This window comes from Poecilia mexicana, unplaced genomic scaffold, assembly GCF_051168715.1.
Source record: "Poecilia mexicana isolate PSO_F unplaced genomic scaffold, ASM5116871v1 scaffold_23, whole genome shotgun sequence".
Classification (NCBI taxonomy): Eukaryota; Metazoa; Chordata; class Actinopteri; order Cyprinodontiformes; family Poeciliidae; genus Poecilia; species Poecilia mexicana.
In genome coordinates this window covers 3,247,935-3,274,246 of record NW_028263392.1, presented here as the reverse complement: position 1 = coordinate 3,274,246, position 26,312 = coordinate 3,247,935, and the positions used below count along the sequence as shown (strand labels likewise).

The 26,312-nt window shown below is 42.4% G+C and overlaps 1 protein-coding gene across 5 annotated transcripts in view; it reads left to right on the top strand.

Annotated features, from left to right (window-relative positions):
• Positions 1-26,312, top strand: part of nav3 (neuron navigator 3) — a 170,399-nt gene that overhangs the window by 73,920 nt on the left and 70,167 nt on the right. For 4 of the 5 annotated variants that reach the window (XM_088003261.1, XM_088003265.1, XM_088003263.1 and 1 more), the window contains exons 6-10: positions 4,364-4,432; positions 8,544-8,686; positions 11,843-12,953; positions 16,005-16,120; positions 24,304-24,415. In XM_088003261.1, the coding sequence (XP_087859387.1) occupies positions 4,364-4,432; positions 8,544-8,686; positions 11,843-12,953; positions 16,005-16,120; positions 24,304-24,415 (1,551 nt within the window). The remainder of the gene's footprint in view (positions 1-4,363; positions 4,433-8,543; positions 8,687-11,842; positions 12,954-16,004; positions 16,121-24,303; positions 24,416-26,312) is intronic. The other variant, XM_088003262.1, reaches the window with a different exon arrangement.

Sequence of the window (26,312 nt, the reverse complement as noted above, 5' to 3'; positions counted from 1 at the left end):
GCAGCACCCTACTTAATTTCCACATATGCTCTATGCTTTCTTTGTCTCCATCCCTGTACTATTAACTCTGGACGTCATAGCAAAGGTCAGGAGAACAATTATATCTGTCTCCTGTTAATCAAGCTGATAATCTGTGAATGTTTGGTAGCAGAGGGCTCTTTGACCTTTATTCTAAGAGAGTGTGTTAACGAGTAATGTGATCTTTAAAAACCTATGTACACTGGCTTCACATTTTTTAAAAATTGAATATGAACTTGGCTTTCGTGGACATTAATCAGGCAGGAAATGGGAGAGAGAGAGAGAGAAGGGGGTAGAGCACGCAGCAATATTCATAAGGTCTACATCAAGCTACATCAAGAACTGATAGCTGGTGAAAATAGGGTACCCACTTTATCACTGCACCATACAATGCCTTGTTGTTTTGATCGTTCTCCAGTTGTTGTGCCGATTGTGTAAGCATAGAAGACAGATTCACATAGAAAAAAAACTATCAAATACATCCATTTATGTATTTTTTTGCTAGATACATGCAACATAGATAGGCAAATTTGCCTGTCATCATCCCATTTGATGTGGTTTCAATAACAGTGTGCTCCGTGTTGAATCTGTTCGCAAGGTGATGAGCCACTTGGACAAATTTCCACCAACCAATGTTTGATCATTCTTCACCTTTGTAACGTTGATCTAAAAATAATATGAAAACATGTAAAATAACACTTAATTTTTTTAAGTGCTCTCGGTTCAAAAGTAAAAATCTGGCTCATTTGCCCACTTTGCAAAGCTGAAAGTAAAGGATTGTTTTAAAGTAGTTACATTCTAAAACAGACTGCCAGGTACAATTTTCCATCAAAAGGTGCTGCATTTACCCTGTTATACAATATGTAACACCTTTCTCTGCCAGATGAGTCTGAATATGGAGATTGGACCCAAACGGAGAACTGACAGAATAAATTTCAAATGATTGAATTGTTTTTGGTCATTTCACAGGTGCTATTCAATTGAAAATCTCCACCATATTTTTGCTGCTCAGAGAAATTACAGAACAGAAACAGAGTTTCTGTTTAGCAGATATATATTTTGTTTTATTTTTTATTTTTTCTTGACATCATAACTTTGGGTAAACATTATAGGGCATCACAGTATTTGCACACATGACATGATCCATGATCTCTGTAATAGCTTTTATCTGAGGCTGAAAATAAACATAAATTAAAACCAATAACGAGAACAGCAGCCTTCTTTTATTCAGTAGACCAGGAATGTGTAGCTACCGGTGGGGAAGGCTCTTCACAGACTTGTTCTATTCTTCAACCAACCATAAAATAACTTTGTATTTTCTCTTTTATTTCATGTAAAATATTGGAGGTTTTGCGCAAAAAGTGATTAGAACCTATTTACACATTCATACCAGTAACCAAACTAGATCTATTTTGCTATAATCTGTGCAAACAGTGCCTGTAGCAGGAACTTTGATTAAAGTTCCTATAAACTATAATCAACTTCTCAAAATAAATTCTTTACAGCTGTGTTAAGTCACGATTGAGTAGATAAATTCTTGTTTGAGATAAAAACTTGTTTGAAGGTTTTCATCAGCAGATTCACAGAGTCATACTTGGCATGCTTCTCATTGACAGTTGTGGTATGGCAAGCTTTCTATAGACAGCACCTGCTGGCTCTACTGGTATCTCTGGGGAAGAGGATGAGATATGTGTGTGTACGTATGTGTGTGTCAAAGGGGAACTCCCCATTGGACAGCCATGAGCCTCAGAAGGCTTTCGGAGCTGTAGAAGTCGGGGGGGACCAGGCCTGGAAGGGCACAGCACACCCGCCCTCGTTAATTCATTATGTCGTGGGGTGAACAAGTTGACCCCCGGGTACGCCGCTCCTCACGCCTACCCACCGCCGTTTCTCGCGACAGGAAGAGCAGTTTGCCCTGTGGGAAGGCGAATAGCCTGGTCCAGACTGAGCCTTCTCATAGGTAGTTACAGCTTGAGCTGCTTGCATGTTTGTCGGAGCATCCAGAGTGTGGATTTTTGGAAATCACAGGGTAAACTCAGGAGACTGGATTAGTCATTGACATCATGAACTGGTAAATAGTCTTTTTTAATGAAATTTTTACATGTTGTCCTATAATGTAGGTGTGCAATAAGCTGTTATAGGCACTCAAATTTGAGCAACTTCATGAATTTTATAAGATATTGTCCAAAACTAATTTGATGAAGTTGCTTCTAATTTTCTTTGAATGCATGGCAAATTTGTATTGTAACTGACACTTTTTCTGTTTACATTTTAACTGTGTTTTCTGAAATATTTCAAGTCCAATATAAAAAACAAAACAAAAAATCTTGCATCTCTTCAACTTGCTTGTGAAAGTTAAATTACAGTTTCAGTGTAAAGTTGATTCTTGGGGATGAAAGTTATATCATTTAAATGTTGCTACCTTTTCCAACCAGAAACAATGTCTCTTCTCTATGGACTTTTGCAATATGTATCCCGGACAAGCCCCCATTCTAATGTTCTCTACCCAGAACTGGATGCTCCTGATCTAGAAGATATTGTTTGGTGAATTAAACACATTGTAGACAGCCTGTTTGTTACTTGTTCCTCAATTAATGTAGCAATGTAAAGGGGTCTGTTGCTGGGAGAAATGTGGTCACCCAACCTTCACTCACTTACCAACACAGATAACAGCATAGTCATCGTCTTTCATACATTTAAGTATTGCATTCTACCTTCTGCTGTCCTACATTGAGGATAGACTGGACTTACAATTAGGCAAAAATCAATGCACACTGTATAACCTGCATGTGTGAGTGCTAGACCATGAGAAAGAGTTCATGGTGTGTTCAAGCTGAAGCTTTGATTGGATAGTGATAGTATTGAATATAGTGTGCGTGTGTACTGCAGTGTTTGGAGCATTACACAGACAAATGTTGAAAGATGTTTTATTTGATCTGTGGAGACATGAGTTTTCTGCTGTCAACACTCTCATGTCAACTCTTTAAATAAGTGCTTAAGTGGTTTCTACTTCCACAGTAAAAAGAGCCTGCTGATGGAGTTAGACTTCAGGTTAAAAGTAAAAAGAGAGACTAACCTTGGGGCTTCTGGCAGACTAATACAGCCAACATTTTTCAATTTTTAACTCTTGTTCTAATATCGTGTGATCTATAGTTTGTGTTTTTTTTCCCTCTTAAAAACAAACCTCTCCCTGAAATTTAGGTAAAAACTGTTTCAGGCTGAAGGAATTGTACAAAGCTTGAGCTTACTTCACACAGAGATTTTTATGTCAGTTTTTGTCCCAATTTCCCTCTTCTGACAATCTTAAGGATACTGCAATTATGGAGTAGTTTAGCTACAACAATACCTGTTGTAGCTAAGATTCAGTAATCCTAAGTAGCGAGACGTTCGGTTCTGACAAAATGTCAGGTGTCTCAAACAAAGGGAGCCAATACTGTTTGTAGAAAGGACAGAGTTCTGTTGACCTCACATAGGCAGGTGGTGGAAGGAGTCCTTTTAGGTTCTCCTCATCATAACAAACACACATTCAGTCTTACAGAGGTCAAGGAGTGTCAGACATTTAGACCTCCCTTGGGAAGACTCTGACACGGTTCTTAAAAAAAAAAAAAAATGGCTTCATCTTGAATTCAGCAGATAAAAAATACAAGTCATCAGTTCTGGCCTTAGCAGGTTTTCTGTTGCTTTTATGCGTGTGCTGTCACTGAGTTAGTCTACATCTTGTTGCTGAGAACAGGGAAATGTGTCAACGAACGCCAGTGTGAGGCTAATTTTCAAATGAATTTAGTTCAGCTTGCCGCTTTCCACCCGCTTTAATGTTTACAGGACATCATTAGTTTGACTGAAAAACAACTCTGCATGTAGCCAAGCCAATTCCTGTCAAACACGAACAAGGCGGCACGCCTGAAACGTGCATAATTGCAGTAACTCCCATCTCTTCGAGTGACTAACTGTGACTGGTGCTTTGAGCATTTCCTTCACCCCTGCCTTCTGTGCTGTGTGATTTGGGGTTTTCTTCAAAGGATGCCACCGCAAACCTGTTTGGGAAAGTTTCCCTGGCCGTTTTATAAATGGACTGAGGGATGTTATTGGCTTAGTCATACGCTTGTGGTTACCAACATGTGTGAGCCATCATGTGAAAAATCAAAGAAATGTTCCCTGGCATGCTAGCAGTGTCCACCACGTGCTTCGTGTTTTCCTTCACCTGGCTCCGGCTCCGTCTCTCTGCCTCCCTTTCATATTATTACATTTAGCCATGGATTAGGAGAACTTTTACCAGGCACTGCTCTCGCTCTCCATCTAACTGTGTTTAATGGTATATCTGTCTTTTTCTCTGGTCTGTTTGCAGTCTCACAGCACGATATGCAAGTCCTCCAGGCCACAGTGGAATAGGGTCACCTCAGAAGAAAAACACAAGGTACGTTTCTTCTCTCCTGTGTTTTTTTTTTTTCTTCACCTGATTCCTGTCTTGTTGAGAAATTTTCTGTTTTAAAGCATTCTTTTTTTTCTAGTTTGCACTTGTTCTTTCTATATTTTCGTGATACTCTATCAAAGGTCAAAGGTAAACAGTCAGGGTCAGAGATTAAGCATTTTGCAAGGAGATTCTTGAGAAGGGAGTGGCAGTTCTTGTCATGGCAGCTTGGATCAATGTTTGAGTGAAATACTGCCACCTACTACACTAAATGAACACACATGTACACGCACAAATAATGACCCTTTTCTGGCTAATCAGGCAAATTTAGACCTTTATTATATTGTTCACCTTTCCACGAAGCATTCATGACATTATATGTGACATCTTTTTAAATGGATGAAAATACATGTTGCCAGCCCTTTACTTACATATTGCATTGTATACATGCAAAAGAACTTGATAGCAAAATGTCTGTTCAATTTTAAATCCTTATGGTACAATAGAAGAACCTGTTTCCACAAAGATCACAATTTCACGTCCATCAAAGAATTTCCACATCACAAACACAAACAGAAAGTTTTGTTTCATTGCTGATCACATTTTGTCCCTTGGAAAGTTTTCAACATCTGTGCAATGAAGTTAAAATTAAGACACCAGACACAACAAAGGAAGCTGCAGGCTGTAAGTAGCAGACAGATTTAGTAAAGTTCTGTACCTATTGCTGCTATTGATAGGGTGTGACAAATAGTCTTACAAGTTCACCCTCATGGCATCAACTTAGCAGTTCTTTCACGTTAGCCTTACAGAACTGTGCACAGGCATTTGGATCTTTTATCTGAACTATTTCTTTGTAGCTCTGGTGGCCTACCAGGTTTTCTTGCTCTGTGTTTGTCTCCTTCCATCATTCCCATCAACTCTGATGTGCTTTGACATCATTGTTTTAATCAGTAATCAACAGTTTTCACACTGTATTTTGGGAGATGTACTCCATCCCAGTAAAATCTGAATCTTCACTTTGATGCAAGTGTTTAGTAGTTTAGCACAGGGCCATAAAGTTTTGCATCCAAGCAGCAGGGGGGGGTGTTTGACAGTTTGTTGGCCCTTGTGCTACTCTCAGTCTGACAACGGGCACTGCGCCTCTGACTGCCTGTGTAGCCGCCAGATGTTCCAGACCTTCATCCGGGTGGAAAAAAAGAAGAGTTTTGCTTTGGTTTGCGTCCCAGACTCTCTGCTGAAGCATCTGCGTTCAACTGGTGACTGACAGGCTTCAGTATTTCACCTCACATCCGTCGGCAGAACCCACAGCGCAGAAATTAGATTACCTTCTTCCTTCCAGGTCCCTTTCGCCGAGGCATCATCAACCCCTGTAGTTTGGAAGATGAAAGCGTCTAATGATGAAAGGGATTTCTTTTGATTTCCAGCTGAATTGCTTCGCTTTGTCTCTCCTCTTCCCTCATTCTTATTTTCCCCTGTCTCAGTGTGCAGTATTATCCTCCACTGACTCTCAACCATTTGCATTTGTTTCCTGTTTTTTTCCTCTTCTTCTTCTCTTTGTGTGGATCCTTTTAATTTTATCAATCACTACCTTTTCTTCTTTTTTTGTAGATTGATCATTTTCTAAATGTAGACAGACTAGATTAATGAATCCCGTTTTTTTGTTTTTTTACTTGAGTATTACTTTATATGGTTCAAACTTCTTCTCTCGGTGACTGACTTCTTGTGTATTTGCATCTAGGCAAGGTTTAATTTAGCATGTTTGTGCAGGATAAATCTATGAGGTTGCTCTCACTTCCTGCTGTGCACTCTGCTCTTCTGAGGGAGATGTGAAAGTAACCTTTAGTTTTGTATGATTTTTACTGGACTAAATAAAAATAATTTCTAGCTGAGGTCTGGATTTCCTTCAGGATTGAAACTCTGTCATTCTCATCAACACTAAAAAGAAAAATGTCTGATTCTACCACTACCAATGTTTAACTAATAGGATAGTGTGTTCAGATTTTGTCAAAAAGCAGAAATTTTATTATCTTCTGACTTATTCTCTAAGTCCACATTTCCTGTGATTTCTGCAAGGTTTATGATGAGCTCCAAATGGGATCACAAAATCCTTCCTTCCTGTCACTCTTCCATAGATCGCTGCAGCTCCTCCAGAGTCACTATAGCCCTCTTGGGTGCTTCTTTAACAACAGGGATTTGTTTTCAACTTATTTTTGAGTCCAATACATTCTCCATACATCTGTATCTGACAGCATATAGAGTTTTTCCTTAAACTCAACCAAGCATTGGGCGTATTCTGACCAACTGCAGCTGTTCCATCACATGGAAAGCTGTGATCGTTGGCGAACTGCGTCCTAACGTGACAAAATTAGAATCTGTTTTCTGTTTGGGAGTTTTGCAGCTTTCTCCTCCTACATCTCGTCTCCAGCTGCGATGCAGACGCGGGTGACATTTGCGGCATAATGAATCGATTATCTCTGTGAGGCATCAGCGTATCTTTCCAGCAGAAAGTCACCAGCAATGGAAAATCTAGCTTTCAGTTCCCCCTCCAAGAATGTTAAGAAAACTCAGGTTGTGAATTTAAAAAAAAAATTAGACGTTCATCTTCACCCTGAGGTCCGTTCTTCCAAGATCCAACTAGTTGCAAAATAACGTTTAGCGATTCCTGAAAAAACTGTCCGTTCTCATTAAAACAGAGAAGAAATTGGAGGAAAACATCTAATAAAGTGCAGAATGCTGCGTCAAGCTGTTGTATAACACCAACAGTTTGATTTGATTATTTGTGTAATTCTCCTTTAGGGGAGGTATGAGAACAACATGTGACGCTGGCAGCTTTGACTCTACCAAGAGCTGAAAAGCTGATGGAACTTATAAAGAACAACTGGGAGAAACAAAGCTCTATTTGATCTTGTCTTTGGTTGTTTTATTATCTAAACTAGCAAAGTATTATGAATAACTCACAAATTTAACATACTTAAAAATTTCATGACTGCACAGAAGTATTTCACTAAGATTCGGTGTGCTTTTTTTAATATTTCCTTTACTCCTCTTCACATTGATGCATTAAATAAACTCTGGCATTTGTAATTTTTTCTAGTGCAAATACTTAAACTTTGAAAATTTTGTACAGTTAAACCCGAAATTAGCCAAATTTTTTGTTGATCATGATTGATTTGAATATCCAATAAACGTGTAAAACATCCAAGGGGTCACCAGTCGAAGCCTGATGACAATTCCACTTTTGGCTGATACAGATTCTTTATGCACTGCAGCAAATTAGCATAGGACCTCTACCAAGCTCAATAAACGTCTTGGTAAGAGGCAACGGCAGTAATAGTAGTACTTACCATTTTCTCTTATTTCTCAAATATGCTTTCTGTTGGACTATCGTAACAAAAACCAAGCTACGGTTTACGCCTCCACACATAAATGTTGGGAAATCTAAAAGGAGATTGTTTACCATTGCAAGTCTCTGTAGCTAACTACACACACACTTTCCCACAACAATAGACTGAGACAGCTTTCCATCAAACTCTGTGCAGAGTTCAGCCTCTCCTTCTCCCCAACCCTCAAAGGAACACACACTTCCTGCTACATCAACTCTGTGATTTGTCTTTGTCCTGCACGCCGACGCATGCAGAGTTCAAGACCGGTACTCCAGACAATGCAGCAGGTCTGTTGCAGCTCGGATGGTGTTGGTCTTCACGCTCGCCAAACCTCTTCACATCTTGTCACATAATAACCTCAAACCTCATTGTGTTTTATGGGGTTTTTATGTGATTGAAACAGAAGGAAAGCGATGCAGGATTTTCTTTTACATCTTTCTGACAAAGCCATTGGACATAATTTAAAATGCTGGGGGGTCCTTCGGAGTATGATGAGCCTGCTCTCTTGTATAGTATATTGTCCATTTTCTCCATAACTTCATGTGGTCCGAGTCGTTCCTCAGAAAGTCGTTTTTCCATTCGCTTGATTTCATCCATTAGTCGAGTTTTGTTGGTTCAGTTTTAGGCCTGCTTCTTGTGATGACTCTCCTACTTCATCTATAGGAATGTGAAGAGATGCATACAACGCTGCCCCTTTAACACTGAAATGCTCTTTCCTGCTGTGGTTTCCCCAGGTTACCAGGGCCGTCCAGAGTCCCTGCTGCAGGCAGCGGGGCGTCCAGAAGCCCAGGCTCATCCAACCTCAACCGCCGGAGCCAGAGCTTCAACAGCATCGACAAGAGCAAGCCTCTTCAGTATGCAAGCGGTAACGATAGAGGTGAGCAGAACACAGCACTCCAACATGTTCATCGTTGGAGATCAAATATTAGATCTCTACTTCATAGAAATGTAGTGTTGGGACAGTAAGAGAGCTAACAGGTGCTTGGAAAAAAACCATAGAACTGAAGCAATGTCAAGAAGAGTCGACCTAAAACAGTTTTCTTTATTTTTTGGTTCATTGTTTAACAGATAATGTCTGTTTACGTGAGAATCTGGTAGAAGCCAGTAAAATCATTTTCATTGCATCCAGACACCAAGCTCCCACTCCTACTGTTGAACTGTGTGCTTTCGTTTTCCTCATGGCTGCATTGAAAAGCCACCTAATTTACATTCTCCATACCCGCCACTTGATGGCAGCGCTCGCACAACGGAGCAGCCGGTTCCCCGCTTCAGTCTGCTGAATCATCCCCGCCTCGGAGCTCCAGCTGAGTCCTAACGACAGTATTAGGATGAGGTGATGCATAGAAAGAGCTGCCCTGTCAAAAATATCCGTTTTAAATAAGATTAAAAAAAAAAAAGTCTGCAACCTGTGAGAGTCAGTATAGCTACTTAGGGCTTCACATTTTTATTTTCAACCCCTTTGATAATGCTTCTTTCTGAATGGGAGCAACAGATACAACAATTTCACCCTCTTTGCTCACAGAGCAGTTCTGTCATCCCATAAAACTAACTCTGCTTGTCAAGAAAAGACTTTAAGAACTAAAGTTTCACTCCAGGGAGATAAAACTGAAGTTTGTTTGAAAGGAAAAAGAGAGAAAAGGACTAACAAAGGGAGAGAACAGAAATCAATTGCTGGGAAATGTCAGCAACACAGCTCCGACCTTCTGGGCAAAACAGAACACAGAGGCAGATACAGGAAGTCTCTGCCACGAGCCGTTTCACACACATTTCTCAGAAGACTTTGCCTCCTTTCAAGTTATATATATATATAAACTAAAACTGAAAATTAATATATATATATTAGGGTGACTAACTGCTGGATCCTTTTAACAAAAATGTAATTTGCCTGATGTCTATATAATGCAGAGAGCAAAATAATGGAGGAAGTAAATGAACATGGTGCTGGTGGGAGTTAACCAGTCGGCACTATTTAACCAGGCGGATGCTGGATTATAAACCTGAGCTTCTTTGAAAAATTTCTACCAGAAAGTCTGACACACTATAGAGGAAGTGGCATTTCATTCTCTGTTAGCTGAAGCAAAAAAAGGAAAAGAAAAGAGGCTGGTTTCCATGACAACTCTTAAATCACAGTGCAGCGAAAGTGTGGTGGTCCTGTGAAATGGCCTCTAGAGTGGGGCTGGAGGATCTCTAAAGGTGGGGTTAATTGAGTGGACCCACACACTTCATCACATTAATGCTTCCAGTCTCCTTCATTAACATTTAGAAAGCACCTGAAGGGGCCGCTGGATTATGGTGAATGATTGGGGAATAATAATAAAGACGCACTTGGAAAAACAATCGGTGTATTTGCTATAATGTTACACAGGTAGGTACTAAAAATGATTAACCTAGAAGTTCAGTTTTCAAAATGTAGAATAAAATCTAAACAAATGTCAACTCAAAACATTTTACTGGACAAACGAGTCAGTCTCATATCCAGTTAGACTCCTTATCTGTCCAAATTCAATCAAGTCAATGTACTGCACTCCATGCAACTACAGGTCCAGTTGCAAATACATATTGCACTGTAGTCAATGTCAATCATGTATTGCTGCAGCTAATAAGGAAAACAAGGAAAAAGGCAAATAAATAAAAAATAAATAAAAAAGCAGCAATGTTTCCACCCAAGCAAGCATGTGGCAACAGTTGAAAGGAACAACTACATTTTAAGTGGTTTCACCTGGCCATCTATTATTGAGTCTAGCTAGATAGAATTACTACTTAGCTAGCTACCTGAACTCACAATTACTAGCTAGCTAAATGTTGTTATAATTCGTATTAAAAGTTGAAAAAGGGTGTACTTTCTTTTTAGCATAACTCTACAGGCTTTCTTGTGTGCGCTCTAAAGCCTCTAAAATGTTCACCTACCCAAGACACCTACAGCTTTTAAGCCTCCGTTATTTTAATCCCCAGCTGTCAGAGCAATATGTGGCACTGAGGCTTTTTTAGTTCTTCTTTCAGGTTTGAGCAAACATGTTGTGTCTCAGCCCCAACCAGCTGAATCAAAGCCCAAGCCCCTCTCTGTCTGCCTGAAGTGACATTAAGGAGCAGACTGGAGGTGACTCAGAGCCAGCTGAGCCCTGCTCACTGTGCTGACTGACAGCCAGACAGACACTCAGTCTATTGGTGCATAACTCCATGTTGTCACTCTGTCATCTCTCCTCTCCTTCTGCTTCATAATGCTTTCTTTTGTGTTTTTACCCCCCTCAATTTATTTCTCCTTCCCAGAGAGTAAGTCCATACTTTTTGACAACTTCATCTTCTGGGCTGTGGACTCTGGTGTTGATGGTGTGTTAGTTACATTTGAAAAAAGTTGCTTTTCTTTGACCAAACTAACATTTAGCCTATGTGTGTTGATTAAATACCGTCTGTAAATGGGTGTAAGAGATATCATTGTGTTGTAATTTACTGTTTTTCTTACCTGTCACTGCAGAAAGTTGTTGACAATTCCTCAATGCTTGATTGGAAGGAAGTTTGTACGATTATGCAACATGGGAAATCTGAGGAATCTGATAGGTCTTGTTAGAGGTATTTCTGCTGACCTTTGATAAAAACCATTACCCATTACTCCTTTACTCTGATGCCCCAAAATGAAATCAACCTGCAGCCTTCAGAAGCCTTAACCTGCAGCCTTAACTTGCGAAGGTGTGCAACTTCATTGGAAGATAAATCCGGCTGGAATCAAAATCACACAACACTGTTCCCTTTGAATCCGCTTTTGTGTTAGTATGTTGCAAAATACATAACATTTGTAGAAACACACAATCTTTCCTGTTGGTGCTTTTCATCTTACACTCTACTGTTAGAATTTAAATATTTCCAAATTTTGCTAAAACCTTGGAGGAAATTGGTGCAAGTTTGTTTTCCAGCCATTTAAACAAGTAATTTGCTTCTTTAGATTTGCTGTCTGGTCCTGTCAGACGAGCATCTATGACGAGATCATCCATCTGGAATGGAAAACCTAATCTACAGTCTTCTTTTTCTTTCTGTTCAGAGTCGGTGAGGGGCATCCCAGTACCCAGTGGGATGAATGGAAGTGGTATTGGTGGGATGGTTCCCACCAGCCTCAGTGGGCAGCAGCTGGCCTCTGCCATCCCCTCACCCACAGCTGGGAAGACCTGGCGCAGCAAGTCCATGAACCTCAAGCACAGCGCCACTTCCTCCATGCTGGCAAGCCCCCCACACTCACCTTCCACCACCCCTTCACCGCAGGCCCTGGAATGTCTTCAGACTCACGGAAGTGAGGCGTCCAAAGTCGGGTCGGGAGCCGTGCCACCGCAGAGATCAATGCTCGAGAAGTTTCGACTTATTAACCCTCGTTCAGCCTCGAGAACGTCACCATCCATGGCGGAAATGACTCTCCAGGAGGAAGACGACCTATCAGAGTACGGGGACGATGGGCAGACCCCGACAGGGTCAGTGTGTAGCAGCGGCAGTAGCAGCGCTACCGCCAAACAGATCTCAACAAAGACGTCAGCATCATCCCTTTCTGCACCTAGCAAAACCTCGTCTTCATCGTCATCAAAAACGTCTGTCAGTGGCAGCAGGTCCTTGGCCCCAAGCAAAGACAAAGAGGACAAAAACAAGTCAGGGAAGTCTTCAAAGGACAGCTCTCCTCCAAAAGAGGAGAGTGCGGCCGACTCCACAAAGAAGAACTCCAAGATAGCGAGCCTCATCCCCAAGGGAGGAAAGTCATCATCAGGGAAGAAAGATGCCGGCTCCTCCTCAGCTTCCAGCGGCATCCCGAAACCAGGACTCAAAGCTCCGTCCACGACGTCAGCCAAACCTCAGAGCCAGTCCCAAAACCAGAACCAGAACCAAGCTGCCTTAAACAGCAGTGGCAACATGCGGGCAGGTGAAGGAGAGCGAGCCAAGCTGACCAAAGGAGGGCAAGGCGGGAGTTTTTATATCCAGCGCTCCGCCGGCGGTCCAGAGGGCAAGCGGACCAGCATGACCTCGTCTACCAGTACCTCGGCTCTGTCCGGGTCCAGTGGGATGCTTGTAGGAGGAGGCGGGGCGCTCGGAGGCAACGGAGTGGTTCAACTTCCACAGCAGCAGCAACATAACCACCCCAACACTGCCACGGTGGCGCCCTTCATGTACAGGTGAGTCATCTGGACCAGGTTCAACACCAATTCCCCTTTAAGTTCCACAGAACTACAGACCCGTGCATACACACACACACACACACACACATATCCTAGGAAGTCTTCGAGTTCTCCCAGTCATCAGCTGGCGCTCCCCACTGTGCATCATGCTCTCGCCTCCACATCTCTTCACAGTCATTACAGAACAAATTAACATCCTCTGCTATCTGCTTGCCAAAGCCTATTATTTGGCTGTCTGCGTTTTATCCTCAATGGGAAATTTCAGACATTGGCGGCGTTTAGGAATCCATTCACTGTCTCTTTTTTCCCCGACTATGTTGGCTTGATGCATACAGCTGTTATGTGGCACCCTGACGGTCCAATGATCAGGTGTGGAATATAGTCTGTATAGACCTCCGGGATATCAAATTCTCTATAGGTGGTGTACCACAAGAGAACAGAAGCAAGGAACCCAATTAAATTAATTTCCCCTTGGACTAGGTCCATTAGTAATAAGTGGGTTAGCCATCCGTAAAGTATTCCACAGTCTACTGAATGAGCTTGTTGAAACTTGGACTACCAGACGCTCTTTCCTGTCTGTTTCATATCAGGTTTCAGTCTGATATATTTCTGAAAATTTCTGAATGTGTCGTCCAAACAAGACTGGCGATTCTGAGAACTTCAATTCTTCTTTTGTGTCTGGCACCCCAGAAAGCGGACATGGAACGAAATCATTGATTACCTTTAACTTTGGAGGTTTGATGTCTTTGGTTAAAGTCATCGCTACAGATAGGGTATTTGTGTTGCAGCCATAAACCTTTACTGTATTATCTGGAGACTCTCGGATGAACCGACACAATGTGGAACATAATGGTGGAGCAGAAGGAAAGTGATTTATAACATGCAATAGATTTACCTTATTAAATGCCACAGCAATTGATAATTGGTGTCTCTAAAATAGATACTTGTCTGTAAATTATTGTAGAGATGTAATTAGATTATTTAAATACCAGGAACAAGACAAAGCAGGTTCATTACTGAAGCTTTTCTCGTTTTTTATTTTTAGGTGTTTTAGTGTTTTTAGTACCTTAGTTGTTTTCTAAGATGTTCTCTTTGTGGGGCTTCTGTTGATGACATTACATAAATGTTCACCAGCAGGCCTCACCAGAGGCTCTCAGCAGGCATTCTGGGTGTGTGAGGGTTCTGGCTGTGCAACTTCTCCACCATTCTCCCTCTTCTGGGCGTCTCGACTTTGTTAGGGTTGTAGTTGTTGCATCATTCTAGCGTAACGAACTGTCACTTTTTGTTCCCTTTAGATTTCCTACTGATTCCTTCCAACACAAAAACACTCTCTGATCAGTTTGAGTATTTTTCAGGTCTGAATAAGTATGGACAAAAACATTTTCTTTGTATTTCCAAACTTTAATGCCTTAATCCATGGGTGTCCGGCTCCAGTCCTCCAGGGTTAGGGTTAGTTTTACAGGAGTCTCTGCTCCCGTGAAGCTGATTCACATGGACTAACTACGTCCTCAGAATGTCCTGATGTTCTGCAGAGTTATTTGATTCAAGTGTGTTGAACCAGGGAAAGAACTGAAACTTAAAGGATTCTGGTGCTTTGAGGACTGACTAATTCATCCATTCGTTTATCATCCTTACATATATATAAACATGCATGCTTACATTTTTTATCCATCCATACGTACATAAATTTTCATCATTCATCTATTCACCCATCCATTTTTTTTCATCCCATTTTTATCGTCCATTCTTCCTTTTTTCATCATCTATCCTTCTAGAAGAAACTGAATATAATCTTGACATGCGTAAGAATCCTCTGGTTGTAAAAACATGATGATCATATTTTTATCTTTGCGTCGTAATCTTTCCACCCAAATGATTAACTATGTAGCTTCTGTTTACGCTGTCGGTGCATCTATCTCACATTTTAAGTCCTCCATTTTATTTCACATCACTTTTGTTCCACGCAGCTTCGGTAGAGAATATCTGTGCAGCTGAAATAAAGGAAGGCAGCAGTGAGGAGAAATAATTCGCATGAGCTGAAGTCGCTCACGCAACTGGAAGCCAGTTCTTATCTGCAGTGCTGCAGGTGGTGACGGTGATCCCTGGTCTGTGTATGTGTGTGTGTGTGTGTGAAGGAGTGAGTATGTGACACTATGTGGCCTTTGCTTGGATCTGTGCGTGTGTGTGTGTGAGCTTGTTCCAGCCCTGTCTGCAACTGTTGCTGTGCATATTTTCTGGATGTTTTTCAACATAAAGACGGTGAAATGTTTACATGCATTCTGCTGCTGAAAGCAGTTTTCTTCCTTGTCATCTGTTTCTGACAACATTTACTCGCACACAGCTTGTGTGTGTGTGTGCGTAACGCATCTCGGGAAGTGTGTAGGAATGTCTTTGTTTCCTTAGATCAGCAAATGTTGAATCGTGATGCCACTCGGACTGGAGGACAAGAGGCAGAGCTACAGAAACAGATTTAACCCATTGAAATCCAGTGACGTGTTTCATAGAGGAAAATAAAATGTACCAAACCCATTCAGCTGTTGATGCGGATTTAAAATGCTGCTATATTCTTAGTGACTCTGGTAGATACTAGAGATGTTATCAATATCTGTATCGATTCTGATCTTGAAAAAAGTCTTCGGTCGGGTATCTTGACAATGTGAGCAGATCCATTCAGTCTAAGTATACGTTTTATTCTTTATTTTACATTATATTTAGCATTCCTAATTGCAGTTTCTGACCCTTAAGACAGAAGGTTTGTTGCAGTTTATTTTTCTATTCATTTCTGTTTTTACTTTATATCAGCTGTTATACTCCTAATTTTCTGTATCGGATTGTTATTGGGCCAATACTAAACCTCTATCTGTATCGGCAATGAAAAAAAATGGATCGGTGCATCCCTGGTAGGTACACAAAGCTTCTCACTTTTAACCTGAAAACAGATTCAGGCAATCTGTCTGAACACAGGTAACAGCTAAATCTGCTCATATATGCTCATATCTGCAAATGCCCAGGTTTATTATACATATATCTTTATCTTTTTGCCTCCAGGACGTTCTCTGAAAACGACTGCACCATGGTGGCCCCAGCCGACCCCTGCCTCAGCCCCACCAAGGGAGAGCTGGTCTACAGCAAAACAGCCAAGCAGTGCCTGGAGGAGATATCAGGTACGACACACACACACGCTGTGGGCTTCTGTGCAGATCATCGTCTTCTGTGTGAGTGGTGTGTAAATAAGCATGTACATTTTTATATATATATATATATATATATATATATATATATATATATGTTAGGAATTTAACCTCTCTCTGCCAGTGAGCCTCTATATTTATTCAAATCTGACCTTAAAGCTGCTGCAGTTCTGATCTGCAAATTCACAAGCAAAATTATTCCAGAAGAGGGTGAAAAAAAAGCTGCAGTTTATCAGTGTGCAAATTCTACAGCATAAAACTAGCTGTGTTTACCTGGGGGAGCCACGTTTTGTTCCTGTTTAATGAATAGAAGGAAAAAGGTCAGCGCTGTCGGAGGGAATCAGCCGTGTGGATTTACATCACCATTACCTGTCATTCTCAGACTGATGAGCTGGGTAAAGCTGGAACATCACGGCTGTTAGAACCGGGAAGTTATCTAATAGCGGTACTTGAACATTAATAAATGCAATATAAAGATGCAAATGAGTCAAACAGAAACATAAACTGCATAAAAAGCATTTCACTGCCCTCATTAATGCTGCAGAGCAGCTTTAAAAGTGTGAGATTTAGTTAGAATGTTTAAGACAAAGCCTCCCGTGTTTATAATCTGAAGTCCTGTTCATCCAGAGCTAATGCAGCAATAGCAAATGAGGTCCAAACTTTCTGCTAATGCCGATAAAACACTGTTACTCAATTCAGGTGTTTCTGTTAAATAAGATGCACATTAAACATCACATGTGAATAAGTTTGTTCACACAATAAGACAGAAAAAATGTTGCGCCATCGTCATCCAATCACTTCCTGTCGTCTTCTCTGTGGTTTGCTACAGAGGTTCCTTGGTTAGGTGCATTTTGCTAGTTGAAAATATTTGACGAAGAGATGGAAGAGAACTTCAACCAACATCCCAGCACTGAAAACAAAAAGCTGGCTTAGAGCAAACTATTGTTTCTCTTCCACTATCCAGTTTCAAATGACTGCTGCTGCAGTCTTCAAACGTATCCATCATAGGTGTTTCCTCAGGTCTGAATCGCTTTCTTTCTTAAAGTTTGTCATACTTTAACCAGCTGTTTGTCTGTGGGGAAATTTGGAGCTTTACATCTTATGTCGTTTGAAGTAAATCGGAAACGCTAACATTTGAAAACAAATTCCTCACTCATCATAAAACATAAAATAGAGCTCAGCCTGGATCGAAAATCAAAGAAAACCAGACTTAAGTTGGGAAAAGGAAGACGTCAAGCCGAAACCCAGAAGAACTCTACAAAGCAGAGCTTGCACAAACAACACCATGTGATTATAGGTTTAGGGATGTCAAGTGGGCAGCGACATTCCAGACATTTAGCTACGGTCCTGGCTTTTCCAAAGCCCGTCATTTGCAGGACAAAATTAGACAACAGCACTGACCGTTCTCTTTGTTTAGACTCCATTAGGTACAACCGCTTTTTTTGCAGTCACACGTTTCATAGCCGCTTCGTACCCTTCGCCCTTCTGGCTCTTCCTCTGCGGAGGAGAGGCAGCGAGTCTCTGACAGGGCAGTTCAAGAGTCTGCACACCACAGATACCACATGACAAGCCTGCTCCTACTGCATACATCCGTACAGCCCATGTCAGGGGTGTCAGCTTTCAGACATCAAAGCAGGACAACTGCTTAAAATCTATTATGGTGTTTCAGAAGTTGCAGAGATGAGAAGAAAGGTTGGGGTAGAGAGAGCTCGCAAATATCTGCATTGGTACATACTGAGCCTTGCAAAATGTCCACACTGCTTGAACATTATCGTATTTTGGCACATCACAGCCATGCACTGGACGATATTTGACTGGGATTTTATAAAATCAAGGGAAACCAGTTACCCTTACTCAATTCTGGAAGGAACCCTGTTATAGACTTTCAAGGGGGAGGATTTTGTAAAATTGACTTTTCTGATATGATATGATATGATATATTATGATTGTCCCTTATGAAAAAAACATACCTGAAGTTTTACTTTGACTTTTTTTTTTTCTTGCATGTTTGAGAAATCCTCAAACCTCCCTTGGCAACCATTTAGGTATGCCTGAACACTTGTTCTCACGGAGCCCCGCCTATTTCCACAAAACTCCTCCTTGGAGTTCTGGTCTCTAGCTGAGCAAAAGAGCTCATCTCCCCGGCAACTCCCCACTCCGGAAGCAGGAATTTAGCTACTGTGCATCTGCTGAGCTGAATACAGAAGCTGTATTCATACCAAAAGCATTTGCTGTAGCCCCCTTGTTTCAGGACGCTCTTGTACCAAACAAATACGATAATGTTTTATATCTTTATACATTCAGAAGGCTTGTGTAGAACTAAGTTTGTGGTAATTCAACTTTCAAACTAGAGAGGATTTCCAGTTTTCACTAACCTCTAACCCTAAGGTCCAAATCCAGCGACATGCAGCGTTCAACCAGTCCTAAAGGTTGCACATGAACATCATAATGGTATGTTGTCCCTCTGATGACAGGGGATATGCATCAGCTCTTCTTTAATGGTGCATTCAAGTACAGCTGATACGGTGGATTGTCTAAATATCAAAACAAGTCCAAAGTGATTTTTTTATTTTACTCAGGTGTATACACGATGTTACGAAAATTAAAAAAAACCTGAAGTATGTACTGAATTTTTGTGTTCCGTTATACCCCTACTAATTCCTCTCATTATCGTTTATGTTGTGATGAACAGTCTCTGTCAGAAAAAGCACTTTTTATGGCTTAAATAAATCTAAAAATAGACCTGATTTTTGGCTTCTGAGCCGACTTCTTTTGGAGGCTTCCGTGTGTTGAAAGGAGGTGTGAAACACAGAAATGGGGCTGACAGCGTACGCACTGACTGATATGAATACGTTGGCTCATGGTTGATCCATGATAAGCCACAGGGCTCAGTGTTTTAGCTCCCGAAGACGGCATTTAATTAAGTCGACTGGGTAGATTGGTGCAGTGGGCTTGCAAGCTTACAGGTGCGCTGTCCAAACAACTCGCTGTCCCACTGTGTTGGAGTGGGAGGAAAGCGACGGGTAAGAAGTAAACTGAGGAAGAGAATGAAAGAGGATTAAGAGAAAGAAGTGCTGATAAACACTGAGCGGGGCTGAGCGGGAGAGGAGGAGGGAAGGCTGCAGGCTGCATGCTGGAATGTGTGTGAGCCGGGGCTTCACCAGCCATTTATTCTCCGCTGTGAAGAGAGGGGAACAGTCAGCGTGTCAGCGAGGGAGGCAGCAGAAGTGTGGCAGTGAGCTGGTAATTAAAGGAGGGACAGAAGGTGGATGGGGAACAGATAAGAGTGAGTGAAGAGAGACTGTCATTAAATAGGGGAAAAGACAGAGGGAGCGAGAGCAGGAGGAGCAGAGAGTGAGCCACAGGAGATGTAGCAGCTTGTGCATCCACGCCCCTGACCGTGGTGAGGCAGAGAGACAACATGCGGACGGAGTGGAAGAATGAAGTGATTTGGTCTGGCTCGTAGTACGACCTCGAGTATGGGCTGGCTCAGGGATGGATCGGGATTTCACCTGCATACCTTCCAGAGTGGTTTTCTCCCCACTCTTCACCCGCTGCTCGCTTTCCCTCCAGCCCACTGAATCCTGGACCACAGTGAGGGTGGTGTGGGACGTGGGGACCTATCTGTTTGCATCCTCTGTTCTCCGGTTCCTCCCTCCCTCCATCTGCTTTCTCGGCGAAGGTGCGACCAAGATGTGAAGGGGAGAGCTGCGCACAGGTGGAACCACTCACACGTATTTTACCTATTCCGGAGTCACCGGCAGCGAAGAGGTAGGAGATGAAGAGAGGGGCAGAGTTCTCTGTGTATCAAGGGGGCAGCCCGGCTCGGCGGCCTCCCCAACCCCTCCCCGACAACCTCAACCTGCGGATCAAGCAACGCTCCCTCACCAACCTGACCCTGCTCAGTGATGGGGAGCAGCGGGTCTACTCCTTTGAACTCACCGACCCACCGTCTCGTCTCTCCCAACCTCTGAGCTCTTTGCCTTACTCGTCGTCTTCGCAGCGGGCAGGGGGCAGTCTGCAGGGCAGCCCCAGGAAGGAGGGCAGCACCAGGAGCATAGGTGTCCGGGGCACCAGAGCTCGATCTCTGTCACTATCCCTCACTAAGGTCCTCTCGCAGTCAGAGCATTCCCTCATCCCGGTCCCTTGGCGACGCACGGCAGCAGGTGGGCATCCACAACGGGCATCGTACAGCGGCCACCCAAGGACCGAGTCACAGCGGAGGTCTAGGGAGGGGCCAGGAGCAGATGGGGAAGGCAGGAATGGATGTTCCAGTGCTGAAGCGGCAGCAGAAAGGGGCGGCGGGAAGCAGGGCGGCAGGGAAAAAGATGGGTACTGGGCAGAGGAGGAGGCTTCAGAGGGAGGTCCTCGAGAGGGAACGGCTCAGTTGGATAAGGAGGTGATCCTCACCATGCTGGGGGACCTGGAGCAGGTCCTCCACACCTCACCCCAACCTCACCCACGTAAGTTAACCCTTCGTCTCTGCTGCGGTGGTTGGGATTCATCCAGTGTTGGAGGATTATCGTGAAGCTTAATGCAGGGAGTCAGAAATATGTCCACACTAACGCAAAGTTCTTAAAGAAGCCATCTTAAGAACAGCAGAGCTGAAAGACCTACTATAAGCTGGATATTTTCTTAATCCTCTATTGGACGAACCATACTTTCTCACAAGACCCTGTTGGCAGTTGAAGACAGTATTTAAATGTTTTTGAGACGTGGCTGTGGAATGAGACATCAGCTAGCTTAGTTCATACTCACACATGTTCAATCACAGATGTTACAACTAGATCCCCAACAAAATTCTCATTCATTAACCACCTTTTATCACCAGCTACACCACCCTTAACCCAAATGTAACCCTAGCAATGTCTGAATTTGCTGCATTGTTGCTCAGAAAGTCAAAATATATGCCATATTTTTTTGGAAGTCTCTTGCTAATATCTATGTGAACCACTTTTCTGTGTTTTTAAGCCTTTGTGAAAATATTGATAAGGTGGATTCAATAGAAGCTTTAGCTTTGAGGAGATTATTGCTGACTTTTTTGGCAGGTGGAGGAATGATTCAGCATTAAAACCCAAAAATACCTCAGATGGTGGGAAACCGATTCCTCCTCTCCAGAAAAAGCTCAGCCTCACCCTCGCAGGCTGTGAATCACACAGCCACTCTGATCAATACCTCATTATTACTGTTTGAGTGTGCAGGCTTTTCAATATATGTATGTCTTACATTGTTTTTTTATTTTTATGCATGCACACCTCAGTATGTACATACTAGTATTCGTATTAAATAGCTTATTGACTTTTGGAAGCTTTGTCTTACAGGAGAACCATCCACACCAGCTATTCATGTTTAAAATGATTCCAATTCAGTGGACCCCCTGTAATTGCATCGTTTTGGGTCCACAGCCAACCAGGAGTAGCTACAATCCACAAATGCTTGAGACGCCCTCCTAAAAATCTTATGGATACCCATTTTAATAGTTCAACCAAAAACTTTAGCTGAAAGTGCATGAATATGAACTTTGAGAACCATGTCAGAACTACTGCAGACCCTACCATCTTTCTCATCTCCGCTTTTGAGGATACAGCCAGTCAGCACTGAGGACAATGAATGCCATCCATTGGCATTTGTCGGCGTTTGCTGCTTTGCAAAAGCCAACCAATAGCATGTGAAGTAGCATCGTGTTCATCAGCTTCCCAAGTTGCATTTGATTTTCAATATTTTAGAAGGGAAATACACAAATAAGCAAATTTTCCGCAAATACTTTGGAGTGAAGTTCCACAGAAAAAATCTGCAAATAGGTGAACCAATCAAAATGATGAACTTCTTGGTGTTTGTCTACTGAAGGGGTTTCTAAGTCCAGTCTTCAGGGGCTACTTTTATGCATGTTTTGGAATCAAAACCCAGCTGACCCCCAGTCTGTCCCATAAAATCTAATTTAAAATACATTGCAGTTTGTTTTCATAACATAACCACACTTCAGAAGAAGGAATTCTGTTATTGTCATGCACACATCCTACGGTCTGTGCATTTCCTAATGCATTTCCTAAGGGAGACATTCGGAAAACCGGGGCATCCTGCTGCACAGGTGAGACCTCTGCGACTGCTCTGCAAATAATTTCTCATAAATGCACAGGCACGCCTCCATGCTGCATGAAGTGTCCGCTCACGACAGAGAATACTGGGCCAGATTTCGCAGTGTCACTTTGTAATGGGATTGTAATTGGATATTTCTCAAAGGGGCCTCAGTGAGTTGATGGATAGACGGGAGGAAAAAAGGGAGAATCACAAAGGAAGAGGAATTCTACGTTAGGTGTTTGGTGCCGATGGGCATTCTTTAGCTCCTGCATCCGGACAAAACCAAATCCAGGACAGAGAAGCTTTTACTGCTATCACAGGAATCGGGCCGCTTTGTATTATATTTCTGTTTACTCTGATTCTTGTTAGGCGGCTGTAAAGTAGACATTAGCTATGGAGTCGGAGGTGAGCATCGCAAAGATGAGCTATGACCTCAATTACTTAACACAGCTTTGCACTTTGTGGGATCATAATTGAGGTCAACGTTTGACTTGAAAATAGTTGATGCTACACTGTAGACCGCTGCGTGTCTTGAAGTCCTACAAGCATGACAGACCATAATAATCCTATAATTGTTGGCAGTGTAGCTAAAAATCTAATCCCCAACGCAACAGTTCCTTGCTAGAAATGCTGCCATATTAAAGTCTCTCGTTGGTGTGTAAAGAATTGGAAATAAAGTTGTGACGTGACAGTATTTTTCCACTTTTCCTCTGATTTTTTTTTTTTTTTTTCTTTAAGCTGCCAGAACTTTTAAAATCAATGCATCCGGGCAAGCAAACAGAGCGCTGTCACAAAGAATACCTCAAAGCTGGGAGGTCTTTTACACGGTCGCAGAAAGCCTGAAAACAAAGTTCCATTCTGCATCGATTGTGTGCTGCGTTGTTCTACGGGGTATACCTTTAGTGCCACCGTGTAAAAAATAAAAGCATTTATTTATCCTAGTGTGGTTGCAAAGTTGCAAGAAACCTTGTAGGGTCGAAAACAAGCACTGCGGCAAACCTTTGTTTCATTCACCAGGCACTGTTGGCCCCCACTGCTTGCAGAATAGCAGCTGGAGGAAGTGACGGAAATTAAATGAAAGGTCAAGTGAAAATCTTGAAATGGTGTCAATCTCCAGTGAAATGGATAATGGAGTTGTCACTCCAGCCTCACTTCTGTCCGGTGCCATGCATGGTGGCCATTGTATCCTAACAGGGTCACTGTGACGTCTGCAGAGTCCACTTGCATCCTAACTGAATGATTCGGCTTCTTGGCCCGGTTCAAACCCATGTTGAGTAATTTCTCAATGAAGCCAAGGCAGCTTTTGTTTAGAAGCACCTTTAACCCTAGAAAGCAGAGACTGACTGCCCATCCGCGCCGCGTCTCATTCCACTTGTTAATTACCCATTCTGTTGCCGCTGCCTGCAGATACAGGCTATCTCAACAAGTTAACAGGGAGCCTTAATTGGATCAGACAAGCAGATATTTTGGTGAACCCCCTCTGCTCTCTGCTGTGAAACATCGCCCAGAGTCCTCTCGTTATCCTCTCTCCTGGAGAACACTTCTGTTGCCTCCATTCAGCATTTGGTTCATTTGTAAAGCAGACACTAAGAAGGCTAGAAAACGCGTTGTCTTTTTTTAAGTCCAGTTTCCTGTTTTTGTGGCGGCTGTAGGCCGCAGGGTCTCCCACCGTTCTTGACAAAGAAGTGACAGAGCTTGCTTTTCCAACCAAGGCGGTCCTGATCTGACTGACGGATCTCGTGGTGTCATCCCATGACATTTCTGCTTCAGCCTGGAGGGGAAGCGGTGGATAAAACGATAAAGTGAAAGAAGTGCATGTAGTGCAGCCTGACAGGCTGTTTACAGTATAGGCTCACAACTGTCAGCAAAAGGCTTGCTGCCACCGCGATTGGTCACCATTCTGTTCCCCCCCGTCTGAGATGTCCAGGGACAAGCGATGAAGCGCTCTGTCAGACGTCCTCGCCGCTCCTTGGGATGTGTTGTGGCTGGCCATGCTGGAACATGGAAGAGAGTTGTGTGTTGAGTGTGTGGGTGCAGGTCCAAGCACCTGAGTGAATCGAACTTTAATTGTGTCTCAGCAGGAGAGGACCCCGAGGCGAGGCGCATGAGGACGGTGAAGAACATCGCTGACCTGCGGCAGAACCTGGAAGAGACCATGTCCAGCCTGCGGGGGACACAGATCAGCCACAGGTGGGCCAGCTGATGGTATTTTCCATCCCTCAAAGGTTGTATTGGATGACTTGGCTCTGCTTGGTGTATGTGGGAGAAATTAACTATTTTATCTGCTTTATCTGTCAGAGTAACAGATAAAATAGAGAACAGACCTTTTCTGTTTTTTGCTGATAATAGCTGTAGGGTAGTCTCTTTCTGGAGGAAAGCCAAGGGTTAAATTGGCCTTAAAAGAAGCAAGAATTGAATGTGGATAATTGGATAAATGTGGGATCCACAAACTTTAAGAGGTTGTTTTATGGTTGCCATCAATTCTATCTGGGCTCCAATCAGCTCCATGTTCTGAACCAGTTCTGTTTACATTGTGGGCTTGGACCAAAATGTGGGAAGGAAGCAGGAAGGATCGTTCAAAGAAAATAAGCCAATGGTAAGCCAAGTCTGACACAGGCAAATAAGGAAAGCAAAACCAACAGTAGACTAAGTCCTAAAGTTAAAAAATCAAAAAAAAGAAGAAAACGGGTGAATGAACCGCTAAGGAATCCAGGAATAAAATGCAAGGATCTGACAAAGAACTGAGTAGATGAGGAGACTTAGAGAGGGTGACTACTAATACAGGAAGTAGCATGTAGCTATATGAGAATTGAGAATTGATTAATAAAAAATATAGTATTTCATTATTGAATTGCATGCCTTAAAGATTTCAAGCCAAAGGATGTTTCATGGTCCACAATTCTTTGTTTTCCTCATATTAATTGTTTTCTTGTTCTCTATTTGTTGTAAGAAAACCAACTACTTCTGCAGCTGTATAATTTTACTTTTAGGCCTGTGTTTTACAAAAATTCTCTAGAGTCATGCTCTTATTTTAGCCTTTGTTCTGTAATAAAAAAAAAGTGACTCATGCTTAGAGGTGGTGACAAACATCTTAATTCCTCCTCACTTTGCACGCCTCGTCTTTGGTTAGTAGTCGAAAGCCTACACTGAGTTTTTAGATGTTTGGCGCTGAAAGCAGCTGTCAGCTGCAGTCAGCTACTTAAACACATCTGATCTTTTGTAAATGCTAAACATGAGTGAGCTCTGCTTCAGCATGTAGGAAGTGATAATGTGCTGCAGAGATAATCAAAGAAAAGGGACAAATATGGTCTCTTAATGACTGAATGGTTTAAAGCAATATGTCCGGCTTACCTCTGGTCATGACAGATAAGAAATGTTTAAGTTGTACTTGAGTAGAACAAAAATCATGTTAAAATCAGCAAAATTCCTCAAATAAATACAAGTCGCACTCCAGTTGTCTTAGTCGGATGCAGACCTGTCCTTAGCTTGCCATGCCAGGCTCTCTTCCGCGTTTAATGAAGAAAAAAGAAGAGGGTTTCTTCTTTCTTAACCGTCTGCAAATCTTGACCTCCAAGACCTGATATCATCTACATAAACTGAGGCTTTGGCCTCATGGAGAATATAAGAACATAAGGTGCAAAGATTGCATCTTGGGAAAAGACAAAATGATAACCATTAGTATTTGTCAGCCTCCTGATCAATGGTTCACTCCCCGTCTTGCTCCTCTCCTCCCTCAGTCTATTATTTTGTGTGTTTTTGCCCCATTTAGAGAGGAAGATGGTGGCCAGGCTGCCGACAGCCATGACAGATGGTAGTCTGTGGCTGTGTGTGTGCACGAGTGTGTGTTGGGTTTTCCGCGCCGCAGAGTCTCAGCCAGAGAAAGATCAATATATATAGTGCCATTGTATTACCTCTGTGTTTAATGGGACCTGGAGGTTTGGGGTGTGAAGTATTTGAAAAGCCTTAGGAGGGACTTCTCATTTATATGCATCAGTGGCACCAGAGCAGTGTGTATGAAGTATCTGGCGAATGATTATTAGCTGCTTGAGCCAGATTTCTGAGCGTAGCTTTTATATAAGGAAGGAGC